The sequence below is a fragment of the Oncorhynchus mykiss genome, chromosome 1 (assembly GCF_013265735.2).
Source record: "Oncorhynchus mykiss isolate Arlee chromosome 1, USDA_OmykA_1.1, whole genome shotgun sequence".
Lineage (NCBI taxonomy): Eukaryota > Metazoa > Chordata > Actinopteri > Salmoniformes > Salmonidae > Oncorhynchus > Oncorhynchus mykiss.
In genome coordinates this window covers 85,402,938-85,418,603 of record NC_048565.1, presented here as the reverse complement: position 1 = coordinate 85,418,603, position 15,666 = coordinate 85,402,938, and the positions used below count along the sequence as shown (strand labels likewise).

The 15,666-nt window shown below is 44.3% G+C and overlaps 1 protein-coding gene across 3 annotated transcripts in view; it reads left to right on the top strand.

The window, feature by feature from the left end:
• The window catches only part of LOC110519057 (collagen alpha-1(XIX) chain), a 266,495-nt gene that overhangs the window by 206,113 nt on the left and 44,716 nt on the right, over nucleotides 1–15,666 (top strand). For all 3 annotated transcript variants that reach the window (XM_036987654.1, XM_036987651.1, XM_036987663.1), the window contains 6 exons: nucleotides 3,148–3,201; nucleotides 3,623–3,676; nucleotides 4,349–4,402; nucleotides 7,124–7,168; nucleotides 10,666–10,716; nucleotides 11,284–11,328. In XM_036987654.1, the coding sequence (XP_036843549.1) occupies nucleotides 3,148–3,201; nucleotides 3,623–3,676; nucleotides 4,349–4,402; nucleotides 7,124–7,168; nucleotides 10,666–10,716; nucleotides 11,284–11,328 (303 nt within the window). The remainder of the gene's footprint in view (nucleotides 1–3,147; nucleotides 3,202–3,622; nucleotides 3,677–4,348; nucleotides 4,403–7,123; nucleotides 7,169–10,665; nucleotides 10,717–11,283; nucleotides 11,329–15,666) is intronic.

The window sequence follows — 15,666 nt, the reverse complement described above, 5'->3', positions numbered from 1 at the left end:
GCCCTAGGCGAATGGCGACAGTGGTTGGAGGGGGCGACCGTTCCTTTTGTCGTTTGGACTGACCATAGGAACCTTGAGTACATCCGTTCTGCCAAACGACTTAATGCGCGTCAGGCGCGTTGGGCGCTGTTTTTCGCTCGTTTCGAGTTCGTGATTTCTTATCGTCCGGGCTCTAAGAACACCAAGCCTGATGCTTTATCTCGTCTCTTCAGTTCTTCAGTAGCCTCCACTGACCCCGAGGGGATTCTCCCTGAGGGGCGTGTTGTCGGGTTGACTGTCTGGGGAATTGAGAGGCAGGTAAAGCAAGCGCTCACTCACACTCCGTCGCCGCGCGCTTGTCCTAGGAACCTTCTTTTCGTTCCCGTTCCTACTCGTCTGGCCGTTCTTCAGTGGGCTCACTCTGCCAAGTTAGCCGGCCACCCTGGCGTTCGGGGTACGCTTGCTTCCATTCGCCAGCGTTTTTGGTGGCCCACCCGGGAGCATGACACGCGTCGTTTCGTGGCTGCTTGTTCGGTCTGCGCGCAGACTAAGTCCGGTAACTCTCCTCCTGCCGGCCGTCTCAGGCCGCTTCCCATTCCCTCTCGACCGTGGTCTCACATCGCCTTAGATTTTGTCACCGGACTGCCTTCGTCAGCGGGGAAGACTGTTATTCTTACGGTTGTCGATAGGTTCTCTAAGGCGGCTCATTTCATTCCCCTTGCTAAGCTTCCTTCTGCTAAAGAGACGGCACAAATCATCATCGAGAATGTTTTCAGAATTCATGGCCTTCCGTCAGACGTCGTTTCGGACAGAGGTCCGCAATTCACGTCTCAATTTTGGAGGGAGTTTTGCCGTTTGATTGGGGCTTCCGTCAGTCTCTCTTCCGGCTTTCACCCCCAGTCTAACGGTCAAGCAGAACGGGCCAATCAGACTATTGGTCGCATCTTACGCAGTCTTTCTTTTCGCAACCCTGCGTCTTGGTCAGAACAGCTCCCCTGGGCAGAATACGCCCACAACTCGCTTCCTTCGTCTGCGACCGGGCTATCTCCTTTTCAGAGTAGCCTCGGGTACCAGCCTCCGCTGTTCTCATCTCAGTTCGCCGAGTCCAGCGTCCCCTCCGCTCAGGCTTTTGTCCAACGTTGCGAGCGCACCTGGAAGAGGGTCAGGTCTGCACTTTGCCGTTATAGGACGCAGACTGTGAGGGCTGCTAATAAGCGTAGAACTAAGAGTCCTAGATATTGTCGCGGTCAGAGAGTTTGGCTCTCCACTCAGAACCTTCCCCTTAAGACGGCTTCTCGCAAGTTGACCCCGCGGTTCATTGGTCCGTTCCGTATTTCTCGGGTCATTAATCCTGTCGCAGTTCGACTTCTTCTTCCGCGATACCTTCGTCGCGTCCACCCGGTCTTCCATGTCTCCTGTATCAAGCCCGTTCTTCGCGCCCCCGCTCGTCTTCCCCCCCCCCCCCCCCATCCTTGTCGAGGGCGCACCCATCTACAGGGTCCGCAGGATTTTGGACATGCGTCCTCGGGGCCGTGGTCACCAGTACCTCGTAGATTGGGAGGGGTACGGTCCTGAGGAGAGGAGTTGGGTTCCCTCTCGGGACGTGCTGGACCGTGCGCTGATCGAGGATTTCCTCCGTTGCCGCCAGGTTTCCTCCTCGAGTGCGCCAGGAGGCGCTCGGTGAGTGGGGGGGTACTGTCATGTATTGTCATGTTGTGTCTTTCTGTCCTTTCCTTTCACCCTGTCTCCCTCTACCGTTTCTGTCCCTCTTTCCCCCAGCTGTTCCTTGTCTTCTCTGACTACCTCATTCACCCCTTTTCCCACCTGTTCCCTTTTTCCCTCTGATTAGGTCCTCTATATCTCTCTCTGTTTTTGTTCCTGTCCTTGTCGGATTCTTGTTTGTTGTGTTTCATGCCTGAACCAGACTATCGTCATGTTTGCTGTAACCTTGTCCTGTCCTGTCGGAATCTGCCGGTCTATCTGAGCCTACCTATGTTTGGTTATTAAAGAAGCTCTGTTTAAGTTAGTTCGCTTTTGGGTCCTCATTCACTCACCGTAACAGTGTTCTAAATGGCAGCCTATTCCCTAATATAATGGATGTGTTCTAAATGGCAGCCTATTCCCTATTATAATGGATGTGTTCTAAATGGCAGCCTATTCCCTATTATAATGCATGTGTTCTAAATGGCAGCCTATTCCCTACATAGTGCACTATAACCCCTGGTGAAAAGTAGTGCCCTGTGTAAAGGATTAGGACACAGTCAATTTGGGACACAGTCAATGTATACAGAATTACTTTCCACCTTACAAATACTCCATTCACTCCATTCATTGCCAATCTCAGCATGACAAAGTGAATTAGAAAAGATGATAGGTGTAATAGTATTTAGACTGGTGCATAACATCGCTGGGGACTACACTTCTTCTCCAGGTCATTATTTAACATGGTTCTATCCCTTGTTGCTATTCATTTCCAGTTGAATTGTTTTCATAATACTTCCCACGAATAAATTCAATTCAATTCAATTCAAGGGGCTTTATTGGCATGGGAAACATGTGTTAACATTGCCAAAGCAAGTGAGGTAGATACTATATAAAGTGAATATATAAATAAATACCCTCTTCATAATGCATTGTGAGGGCATTTATAATGCCTTATAAACAATGCATAATATGCTATAATGTACGACATAGGCTCTCGTAGTTGTCCATATTTCTTTTCATCGGAGAGATTTGGGAAGATTCGGACACCAACCGTTGAACCAAAGATTCAGACATTTACAATGTCAGTCCAGCACATTCGTATCATCAGAGCTGCTGGCTGCAGACGTGGTTGCCATGGATACACAGCCGTGTCCTGTATTAGTAAAATTACCCAAGCAGTCGCTTCTAATTGGCTCTATTAGAAACAAGAAGTCAAAGTGAAATGTATGACCACCCGTCATGCCGCTGGTTTGAGACTATTAGACTATTAGGTTTGGAGAGAACATACTGTATATTATGGTGGTAGACATTTCTCATTTCACAAGCATACACATTAAGAAAAGGTTTATACAGAATTCAACTTGATTTGGCCATTTTTGTACTATTTACTGTTGTTGTTACTGTTTTCTCATTCACTGTTGTTGTTACTGTTTACTCATTCACTGTTGTTGTTTGCTGTTCTAGGGGATGAAAGGAGAGAGAGGATTCCCTGGGCCTAGTGGAGACAAAGGAGACGAGGTGGGTTTCAGACCTGTCCTGGGGCCAGTACAGGAATCATATACTTTAACATGCTTGAGTGTGCTTGAAAGTACACTACATCAAATCAAATCAAATCTGGAACCGGTGCACCTGGCACCAACGGTCATACCACGCTCACAGTCGCTTAGGTCACTAGTTTTACCCTTTGTAACATTCAGTCGATCAGTAACAGAATGCCTCAATGCCTCAATGCCTCAATGCCTGCTTTATATAGCAAGCCACGGTCACATGACTCATCTTGCCCCATGTACAACAGAATCAATGGAATAGCCCTGAAAATGCAAATGAGGTTAACTCTCCTCTTGTCCTTCTTGCAATACCTACCAGTTCGGCTATCATACACTACCTATTACACAGGAAGTGACAATGATTGTTCTCTGGTGTTTCTTGTCTTTCTCAGGGCTCTCCTGGAGTTCCAGGCATTCTGGGTACAACAGGCCGTACTGGAGCCCCTGTAAGCAAAACGATTCATCAATTTCATTAAATCACCTTTCACATCTATTCATCCCTCGTTGTAATGCATGTGTAGTACTGTGTTGCTGATACAAGAACAATCACTGAGAACACCATACTCATTGTTTGGTCCCTATTTTCTCTCACTTTGTTTCTATATTTAGTTTGTGACCCAGTTAATTGATGTACTATGTTTTCTATATTTAGTTTGTGACCCAGTTAATTGATGTACTGTTTTCTATATTTAGTTTGTGACCCAGTTAATTGATGTACTATGTTTTCTATATTTAGTTTGTGACCCAGTTAATTGATGTACTTTGTTTTCTATATTTAGTTTGTGACCCAGTTAATTGATGTACTATGTTTTCTATATTTAGTTTGTGACCCAGTTAATTGATGTACTGTTTTCTATATTTAGTTCGTGACCCAGTTAATTGATGTACTATGTTTTCTATATTTAGTTTGTGACCCAGTTAATTGATGTACTATGTTTTCTATATTTAGTTTGTGACCCAGTTAATTGATGTACTGTTTTCTATATTTAGTTTGTGACCCAGTTAATTGATGTACTATGTTTTCTATATTTAGTTTGTGACCCAGTTAATTGATGTACTTTGTTTTCTATATTTAGTTTGTGACCCAGTTAATTGATGTACCTTGTCTCTGTTTGCAGGGTGTCATGGGCAGACCTGGGCCAATGGGTCAGCCTGGAACAAAGGGAGATCGGGTAAGAAAGAGACGCTGTGTGTACACGCACTGTATGAATATACAGTCTCTAGTGAAGGTCTGCGCACACTTACACAGTCTTCACACTTTGCTACCTTAAAATGACATCTACAAAGGGATTCAATTAGATTTGTCCCAAATGTAGTTTCACAGCCTACTCCAAAGTGAAAGAATGATAGATCATTTACCAAATGACTTAGAAACACAAGATGATGATGATGTGATTGCGTGTGTTTTCACTTTTACTTGGTGGAAGCACCTTCAGCAGCCATTACAGCTGGGAATCATTCTGAATAAGATTCTACCAAGCTCTTACGACAACATGTGGCCAGTTTATTAGGTACTGGGTCAGACCCCCCTTTGCCTCCAGAACAGAATGAATTCTTTGGGGTATGGAAACATTGCTCAATTGGTATCAAGGGACCTAACATGTGCCAGGAAAACATTCCCCACACAATTACACCACCGTCACCAGCTTGTACCGTTGATACCAGGCAGAATGGGGCCATGGACTCATGCTGCTTATGTCAAATCCTGACTCTGCCATCAGCATGATGCAACAGCAACTGCTGCAATAGCCCATCCGTGAAAAAGACAGACAAGTTGTGTATTCCGAGATGCCGTTCTGCCATCCACTGTTGTACTGCACCAATATTTACCTGTTTGTGGCCCACCTGTTAGCTTGCACGATTATTGTCATTCTCCTTCAGCCTCTCTCATCAACAAGCTGTTTTCGCCCACAGGCCTGCCGCTGACTGGAAGGTTTTTGTTTGTCGCACCATTCTCAGTAAACCCTAGACACTGTCCTGCGTGAAAAGGCCAGGATGCTGGGCGTTTCTGAGATACTGGAACCGGCTCGCCTGCCGCCGCCGATCATACCATGCTCAAAGTCACTTAGCTCACTGGTTTTGCCCATTGTGACATTCAATTGAACAGTAAATGAATGCCTCAAGGCTTGTCTGCCTGCTTTACATAGCAAGCCACGGCCACATGACTCACTGTCTGTAGGAGTGAACCAATAAACTGGCCACTGAGTGTATATCCATTGCTTTTGTTAAAATTGCTCAAGCTCAGTAAATTTGGTAGGGAATCATTGATGGACTACAGTATTCAAACATTGTCTTTAATTTTTCAATCAGATTTAAGTCAGGACAGAGACTAAACCACTCAGGAACACTAAACACCTCTTAGAAAGCCATTTTATTGTGTCCTTGGCATAATTTTGCGTGTGTGCAATTGTCCCACAGAAAAATGAAACTCTATCCCAGGGTTAGGTATTCAGAAGGCAGAGTTTCCTCTAACTTTTTACCTGGGCTTTGTTCCTTTCATATTTCTTTATATCCTGACAGCCTCCCGAGGCCACTACAATACTGGAAAATACAAAGGGATCAAAACCATTGCATCCACTCCACATTACTGACCCGTATGGTAAAGTGAAGGAAGCCTGTGTTAAAAAAATCCACTCCAGATCATTGATTCTGTTTGCAACAATACCATTAAGTAATACTGCAAGACAACACAGCAAAGCCATTACATTTTTAGCCTAAAATAAAAACTACAGGTTTGGGTCAAATCCAATACAACATAACACAAAGTCAGTATTTTCAACTTTTGTGGTTGGCAGCATCATGTTATGGGTATGCTTGCCATCTCCAGGGACTGGGGAGTTTTTCAGGATCAAGCAATGGGAATTATATTGCCCTAAGAGTTGTGCATAGGTGGTAGAATCTTATTCAAAATGATTCACAGCTGTAATGGCTGTCAAAAGGTGCTTCCGCCAAGTATTAACTTTGGGGTGTGAAGACACACAATCAAGACATCTTTGTTTTTTTTGTTTTTTGTTTATTAATTAGAACATTTTATATACATTTCTTTCACTTTGAAGATGTGGAGTAGGTTGTGTAGACCTGTAGAAAAAAATATCTAATTCAATCCGTTTTTTTATTTAATTTTAAGGTGGGGGAATGTGTAGACTGTGCCATTGCTGTACAGACTTTCACTAGGCACTGTACTGTACATGTCTGCTTTATGTTCTAAATATAGGCAGTTAGTACATACAGGGTCATGTTTTATTCAAGCATGTGGCCTGACATGCCAAGAGATGTTCTGATAGTCTAAGATGAAAACAATGCCTTGCGTCTTATTTAGTGCTATCTCAAAGAGCATCAATAATGGGTTATTGTAATACTCAGGAATCATGTTATTTTCTTAAAAAGCACATCATTCCTTATGGGTTTCTCTTCAGTTTTGTTGTTGAAAGAATGCCATGGGCCTAGTCTTGTCAGTGGATTGGGGTGACGTGCTGTATGCCAATTCAGTAGCCTTGCAAGAGGCTTGTGCAGCCAGAACAGCTCATGGGATCTCCTGTTTCTGTAGCGTGAGGCAGGTTGATGTACCAGTACACCCCTTGTACAGGACACTTGTTTATCGCAGGGCCTTACTCCCAATCTATCTCAAATTCAACAGAGCTAGTATGTCCCTCTTCTCAAATACTGTACCTCCGCTATAGACTTCTATTATCAGCCATGCCATGTCCCAAAGATTAGGATTGTCACTGTGTCTAATGTGTGGGTAAAGAGGTATTCTTAGATTATTGGTATCTTAACTGGAGAAACGTGATCCCCAGTGACTGACTGGAAAGCATTATCCCTCTCATGGTTTGTTCTGTGTGTGTGTGTGTGTGTGTGTGTGTGTGTCCGCCCCCCCCCCCCCCCCTCTACAGGGAAGTGAAGGATCCCCTGGAAGGCCAGGACTACCAGGCCCCCCAGTAAGTTATCCAGAGCATCACTGAGATCTGTGTGTGTGTGTGTGTATACAGACTGTGTGTGTGTGTTGTTGAGTCATTGGTGAGATGTGTCAACAGTTTTCATGCCTATGAATGATGACACCAGTTCAAGGTACCTTAGCCAATTACTAGTGTCCTTTTGAATGGCTGGTCACACAACACATCATTTAAAAGGACAGTGAGATTGACTTACTACTTTGAAGGACAACATGTTTTCTTCCGTCTATTTGAGAGAATGTTTTTCCTGTTCTTTCTTCCTTCCTGGAAATCAAATCAAGTACAATTCTATTGGTCACATACACATATTTAGCAGATGCTATTGTGGGTGTAGCGAAATGCTTGTGTTCCTAGTTCCAACAGTGCAGTAGTATCTAACAGTGCAGTAGTATCTAACAGTGCAGTAGTATCTAACAGTGCAGTAGTATCTAACAGTGCAGTAGTGTCTAACAGTGCAGTAGTATCTAACAGTGCAGTAGTATCTAACAGTGCAGTAGTATCTAACAGTGCAGTAGTATCTAACAGTGCAGTAGTGTCTAACAGTGCAGTAGTGTCTAACAGTGCAGTAGTATCTAACAGTGCAGTAGTGACTAACAATGCAGTAGTATCTAACAGTGCAGTAGATTCTAACAGTGCAGTAGTGACTAACAATGCATCTAACAGTGCAGTAGTATCTAACAGTGCAGTAGTATCTAACAGTGCAGTAGTATCTAACAGTGCAGTAGTGTCTAACAGTGCAGTAGTATCTAACAGTGCAGTAGTATCTAACAGTGCAGTAGATTCTAACAGTGCAGTAGTGACTAACAATGCATCTAACAGTGCAGTAGTATCTAACAGTGCAGTAGTATCTAACAGTGCAGTAGTATCTAACAGTGCAGTAGTATCTAACAGTGCAGTAGTATCTAACAGTGCAGTAGTGTCTAACAGTGCAGTAGTATCTAACAGTGCAGTAGTATCTAACAGTGCAGTAGTATCTAACAGTGCAGTAATATCTAACAGTGCAGTAGTATCTAACAGTGCAGTAGTATCTAACAGTGCAGTAATATCTAACAGTGCCATAGTATCTAACAGTGCAGTAGTATCTAACAGTGCAGTAATATCTAACAGTGCAGTAGTATCTAACGGTGCAGTAGTATCTAACAGTGCAGTAGTATCTAACAGTGCAGTAATATCTAACAGTGCAGTAATATCTAACAGTGCAGTAGTATCTAACAGTGCAGTAGTATCTAACAGTGCAGTAATATCTAACAGTGCAGTAGTATCTAACAGTGCAGTAGTATCTAACAGTGCAGTAATATCTAACAGTGCAGTAGTATCTAACAGTGCAGTAGTATCTAACAGTGCAGTAGTGTCTAACAGTGCAGTAGTATCTAACGGTGCAGTAGTATCTAACGGTGCAGTAGTATCTAACAGTGATTCACAAAATATACACAAATCTAAAAGTAAAATAATGGAATTTAGAAATATATTAATATTAGATTGAGCAATATTGGAGTGGCATTGACTAAAATACAGTAGAATAGAATAAAGTATATAGAAATGAGATGAGTAAAGCAGTATGAAACCATTATTAAAGTGACTAGTGTTCCAGTATTAATGTGACTAGTGTTCCAGTATTAAAGTGACTAGTGTTCCATTATTAAAGTGGCCAGTCATTCCATGTCTATGTATATATGTCAGCAGCCTCTGCAGGGTTGAGGTACCGGGTGGAAGCCGGCTAGTGATGGCTGTTTAACAGTCTGATGGCCTTGGGATAGAAGCTGTTATTCAGTATCTCGGTCCCAGCTTTGGAGGGCAGGTAGAAATGTTGTTGAGTCACCATGTTCATGTTACTTCTGGGAACACTGGAGCAAAACCAAAAGGAGTGTTTCTTATTGGACACGTACAAAGCGAGTACTTCCTGTTTCACTCCGTTATGGAGGGGTTTCTTCCGCTTTGTGCCTACTTAATACAACCCACTTACTGTGTTGGAGGAAAGGGTTAATGAATGAACTTCAGTACTGTAAATTCTTTAAATTGCACAAATCTAGCAAAAGCTTAGGGCCACAGATTTCCTTCAAACGTAAAACCTGTTCTCCTGTAGATACTCTGATGCTGTGGTTAGTTCAGCGCTGTCTTGCAGCCGTTTAGCTTTGCCTCAGATTACACACTGATGACAGACAGCACATACACTGAGTAGTGGAGAGGAGACCGGGGGCTACACCCCCCCCCCCCCCCCCCCCCCCCCCCCCGCCGCCCTGGCCCCATAAACGCTAGTCAGGCAGGACTATACAGACTATCTCTGGTATATCCAGGCTACTCCTCAAGCCATCAGGATGTTGTAGTTGCTGCTGCTATACTATTTCCCCCAGATACACTAGTTAGACTACGGCCCAAATGGCACCTTATTCATTATATAGTGCACTACTTTTTACCTGAGCCCTTAAGTGGGGCACTATAGGGGATAGGGTGCCATTTGGTACTCACTTTAGTGTTTGAATCTACAGAGGCCGGTGGGTTAAACAAGTGTTACTGCTCTCCTCTTTTGTTTAGTGATCACCAGGCAGCCCCAGATATTGATATCTCCATATAGTGATCACCAGGCAGCCCCAGATATTGATCTCTCCATGTAGTGATCACCAGGCAGCCCCAGATATTGATCTCTCCATGTCGTGATCACCAGGCAGCCCCAGATATTGATATCTCCATGTAGTGATCACCAGGCAGCCCCAGATATTGATCTCTCCATGTAGTGATCACCAGGCAGCCCCAGATATTAATCTCTCCATGTAGTGATCACCAGGCAGCCTCAGATATTGATCTCTCCATGTAGTGATCACCAGGCAGCCCCAGATATTCATCTCTCCATGTAGTGATCACCAGGCAGCCCCAGATATTCATCTCTCCATGTAGTGATCACCAGGCAGCCCCAGATATTAACCTCTCCATGTAGTGATCACCAGGCAGCCCCAGATATTCATCTCTCCATGTAGTGATCACCAGGCAGCCCCAGATATTAACCTCTCCATGTAGTGATCACCAGGCAGCCCCAGATATTCATCTCTCCATGTAGTGATCACCAGGCAGCCCCAGATATTAACCTCTCCATGTAGTGATCACCAGGCAGCCCCAGATATTAACCTCTCCATGTAGTGATCACCAGGCAGCCTCAGATATTGATCTCTCCATGTAGTGATCACCAGGCAGCCCCAGATATTGATATCTCCCATGTTGCATTTAAGGGCTTATGAACAAAGTAATACTGTCTGCCTGGTCCAGGCCTACAGGACTGACTGTTAGACTAGAGGCACAGAAAACACTCAGGCAGACACACACGCACACGCACGCACACACACGCGCGCGCACACACACACACACACACACACACACACACACACACACACACACACACACACACACACGAGACCTTTTGAAGTGTGTAAGGCTAGAAGTGTGTTAACGGAGGAGAAAGCTGGCTCTGACTGAGATGTGTGTGTTTGCAGGGTGTCCCCTATGTGGAGGGCAATGGGATGAGCAGTCTGTACAAACTGCAGGTAAGAACTCTGTACTCATCCTCATCAGGTGGCAGGTGTTGCCGACGATGCAACTAGCATCACAGTGCTAGTCAACAGTTGTTGACATGTTACTCATAGTCTGTTGATTGTTTGTTGAGCATCGGTAGGGTGACCCTCAAAGTAAAGGTTACCACATTCCCCTATATACCGTAGGCTACTGTAGATACCATATCATCAGACACCCTGTCATCAGATACCATGTAATCAGATACCATATCATCAGATACCATATTCAGATACCCTGTAATTAGATACCATGTCATCAGATACCCTGTAATCAGATACCATGTCATCAGATATCCTGTAATCAGATACCATGTCATCAGATACCCTGTCATCAGATACCATGTCATCAGATACTATGTAATCAGATACCATGTCATCAGATACCCTGTAATCAGATACCATGTCATCAGATACCCTGTAATCAGATACCATGCCATCAGATACCCTGTAATCAGATACCATGCCATCAGATACCATATAATCAGATACCATGTCTTCATTGTGTTGAATGTTATGATGATAATACTAGTTTCTCCACAGAGTGGAGGAGCCATCTCAGGACCCCCTGGAGCATCAGGTGCACCAGTAAGTATCTCATCATCTACTGTCTCATCATCCATCCTCCTGCTGTCACATCATCCTGCTGTATCATCCTCCTTCTATCTCATCATCCATCCTCCTTCTGTATCATCATCCTACTGTCTCATCCTCCTTCTGTCTCATCATTCTACTGTATCATCCTCCTTCTGTATCATCCTCCTACTGTCTCATCCTCCTTTTGTCTCATCATCCTACTGTATCATCCTCCTTCTGTATCATCCTCCTACTGTATCATCCTCCTTCTGTCTCATCCTCCTACTGTCTCATCATCCAGCTGTCTCATCATCCATCTGTCCCCTTCTCCAACCGTATCATCCTCCTTCTGTCACATCCTCCTACTATCTCATCCTCCTACTGTCTCATCATCCATCCTCCTACTGTCTCATCATCCTACTGTCTCATCATCCTATTGTCTCATCATCCTACTGTCTCATCATCCTACTGTCTCATCATCCTACTGTCTCATCATCCTACTGACTCATCCTCCTACTGTCTCATCCTCCTTCTGTCTCATCATCCTACTGTCTCATCATCCTGCTGTCTCATCATCCATCCTCCTACTGTCCCATCATCCTTCTGTCTCATCATCCTGCTGTCTCATCATCCTACTGCCTCATCATCCTGCTGTCTCATCATCCTACTGTCTCATCATCCTACTGTCTCATCATCCATCCTCCTTCTGTCTCCTCAATATACTGTCTCATCATCCTACTGCCTCATCATCCATCCTCCTTCTGTCTTATCATCCTACTGTCTCATCATCCTACTGTATCATCCTTCTACTCTCATCATCCATCCTCCTTCTGTCTCAATCCTGCTTTCTCATCATCCTACTGTCTCATCCTCCTTCTGTCTCATCATCCTACTGTCTCATCATCCTGCTATCTCATCATCCATCCTCCTACTGTATCATCATCCTACTGTCTCATCATCCTGCTGTCTCATCATCCTACTGTCTCATCATCCATCCTACTACTGTATCATCATCCTACTGTCTCATCATCCTACTGTCTCATCGTCCTGCTGTCTCATCATCCATCATCCTGTCTCATCATCCTGCTGTCTCATCATCCTGCTGTCTCATCATCCATCCTTCTACTGTATCATCATCCTGCTGTCTCATCATCCATCCTCCTTCTGTCTTATCATCCTACTGTATCATCATCCTACTGTTTCATCCTTCTACATCTCCTTTTGTCTCATCATCCTGCTTTCTCATCATCCTACTGTCTCATCATCCTGCTGTCTCATCATCCTACTCTCTCATCATCCTGCTGTCTCATCAACCTTCCTCCTACTATCTCATCATCCTGCTGTCTCATCATCCTACTGTCTCATCATCCATCCTCCTACTGTCTCATCATCCTTCTGTCTCATCATCCTGCTGTCTCATCATCCATCATCCTACTGTCTCATCATCCTACTGTCTCATCATCCTAATGTCTCATCATCCTACTGTCTCATCATCCTGCTGTCTCATCTTCCATCATTCTACTGTCTCATCATCCATCCTCCTACTGTCTCATCTTCCTGCTGCCTCATCATCCTACTGTCTCATGATCCATCCTCCTACTGTCTCATCATCCTACTGTCTCATCATCCTGCTTTCTCATCATCCTACTGTCTCATCATCCTGCTGTCTCATCATCATACTGTCTCATCATCCATCCTCATACTGTCTCATCATCCTGCTGTCTCATCATCCTATTGTCTCATCATCCATCCTCATACTGTCTCATCATCCTACTGTCACATCATCCTGCTGTCTCATCATCCTGCTGTCTCATCATCCTACTGTCTCATCATCCATCCTCCTACTGTCTCATCATCCTGCTGTCTCATCATCCTACTGTCTCATCATCCATCCTCCTACTGTCTCATCATCCTGCTGTCTCATCATCCTACTGTCTCATCATCCATCCTCCTACTGTCTCATCATCCTACTGTCTCATCATCCTGCTGTCTCATCATCCTACTGTCTCATCATCCATCCTCCTTCTGTCTCATCATCTTACTGTCTCATCACCCTACTGTCTTGTCATCCATCCTCCTACTGTATCATCCTCCTTCTGTCTCATCATCCTACTGTCTCATCATCCTACTGTCTCATCATCCATCATCCTTCTGTTATATCATCCTACTGTCTCATCATCCATCATCCTTCTGTCTCATCATCCTTCTGTTATATCATCCTACTGTCTCATCATCCATCATCCTACTGTCTCATCATCCACCATCCTACTGTCTCATCATCCATCATCCTACTGTCTCATCATCCTACTGTCTCATCATCCTTCTGTCTCATCATCCTACTGTCTCATCATCCATCCTCCTACTGTCTCATCATCCGACTGTCTCATCATCCATCATCCTACTGTCTCATCATCCTTCTGTCTCATCATCCTACTGTCTCATCATCCTAATTTGCTGTACTGTACTGTACTGTACTGTACTGTCAGGAACCAGACATGTATTCAGATCCTGTGTACTGTACTGTCAGGGTCTGAAACACACAGGCCATACTTTATCATCCTAAGAGTAGCTGTCATCTCCTTCACTGTCTCCAGCCCTCTAGTAAGACTCAGTCATGTTCAGTGAGATCTCACTGGTGGAGAGAAACTGACAGAGAGAGACTGACAGAGAGAGACTGAGAGAGAGAGAGAGACTGACAGAGAGAGACTGACAGAGAGAGACTGACAGAGAGAGAGAGAGAGAGACAGAGAGAGAGAGAGAGACTGACAGAGAGAGACTGACAGAGAGAGACTGACAGAGCGAGAGAGAGAGAGAACACTGTCTGAGCAGTGGCCTGACTCTGTTCTCTCTGCATTGTGCCTCTGTGGCGAGGTGTGGTGACCTGATTTACTTATCAAAGCCACTGAGCTCTGCCCTTATCAGTCTGTCTGTAATCTACCTACAACCCTTGGAGACTTTACCGCTTCCATCGGCAGGGTAGCCTAGTGGTTAGAGCGTTGGACTAGTAACCGGAAGGTTGCAAGTTCAAACCCCCGAGCTGACAAGGTACAAATCTGTCGTTCTGCCCCTGAACAGGCAGTTAACCCACTGTTCCTAGGCCGTCATTGAAAATAAGAACTGGCTTGCCTAGTTAAATAAAGGTAAAAAATTTAAAAAAAATAAATAAATAACGCACAGACACTCCGCTCATAGGACCTGCAGGGGTCCACAAAGAGAACTCTCTACCCAGGGACCACAGTAGAATCTCTGGGGAGCATTGCTCTGTGCTGTGCTGTCTGTCTGTCTGCATCTAACATGTACAGTACTGCTGGGGATATCATGAAGTGGTTTTGCACTCCCAGAGATCATTTACTGAATGTTAAATATATTACCTGTCAGGTGTTTTAACTGTTTGTAATGTACACTTGTTACATTTATTTTTGTTAAATGTAATGTATTTAATGTCAATTGTAATAGTTTATAATGTCATTTTAGGTCTGAGTTGGACCCTAGGAAGATTAGCTGTCGCCATGGCATCAGCTAACAGGGATCCTAATGAAACATTCAATTCATTCTAGAAGAATTAAGAATTAATTAAAATGACGAGTTAAAATGGAGAAAGCAACAGGCTACAGTAAATTATACAATATGTCCATTTTAGTTTAGTTCCAGTTAGATTTTGCTGTTTGTTTTATGTCTCTGATTGTTTAAATTTTTTGCACGCTGTTACCTTTTATTGACAATAAGTCTGACTTTATTACTATAATTGTACAGCTGCCAGTGTATATGAACAGTACAGTCATTTCCTGTATTAAACCTGACACTTTCCAAAAGTTAAAGTAATTGATGCTAAAAGTCTTAACAACAAAAAAAGCCATATCTCTGTTAACCCAGTTAAAAATCTCTGAAAGGGTTTTAGAAGGGCCTCCCAAGTGAAGCAGGGATCTAAGGCACTGGATCACAATGCTTGAGGCGTCACTACAGACCTGGGTTCGATCCCAGGCTGTGTCTCAACCAGCCGTGAAAGGGAGTCCCATAGGATGGCGCACAATTGGCCCAGCGTCGTCCTGGTTACGGGGGGGAGGGGGGGCTTTACTTGGCTCATCGCACTCTAGCGACTCCTTGTGGTGGGCCGGGTGCCTGCAGGCTGACTCCGGTCGTCAGTTGAACGGTGTTTCCTCCAACACATCGGTGCAGCTGGCTTCTGGGTTAAGCGGGTGGGTGTTAAGAAGTGCGGTTTGGCGGGTCATGTTTCGGAGGACGCATGACTCGACCTTTGCCTCCTGAGCACGTTGGGGAGTTGCAGCGATGAGACAAAGATCGAAATTGGGGATAAAAAGGGAGTAAAAATAAAATGTCTTAAAAGATTGA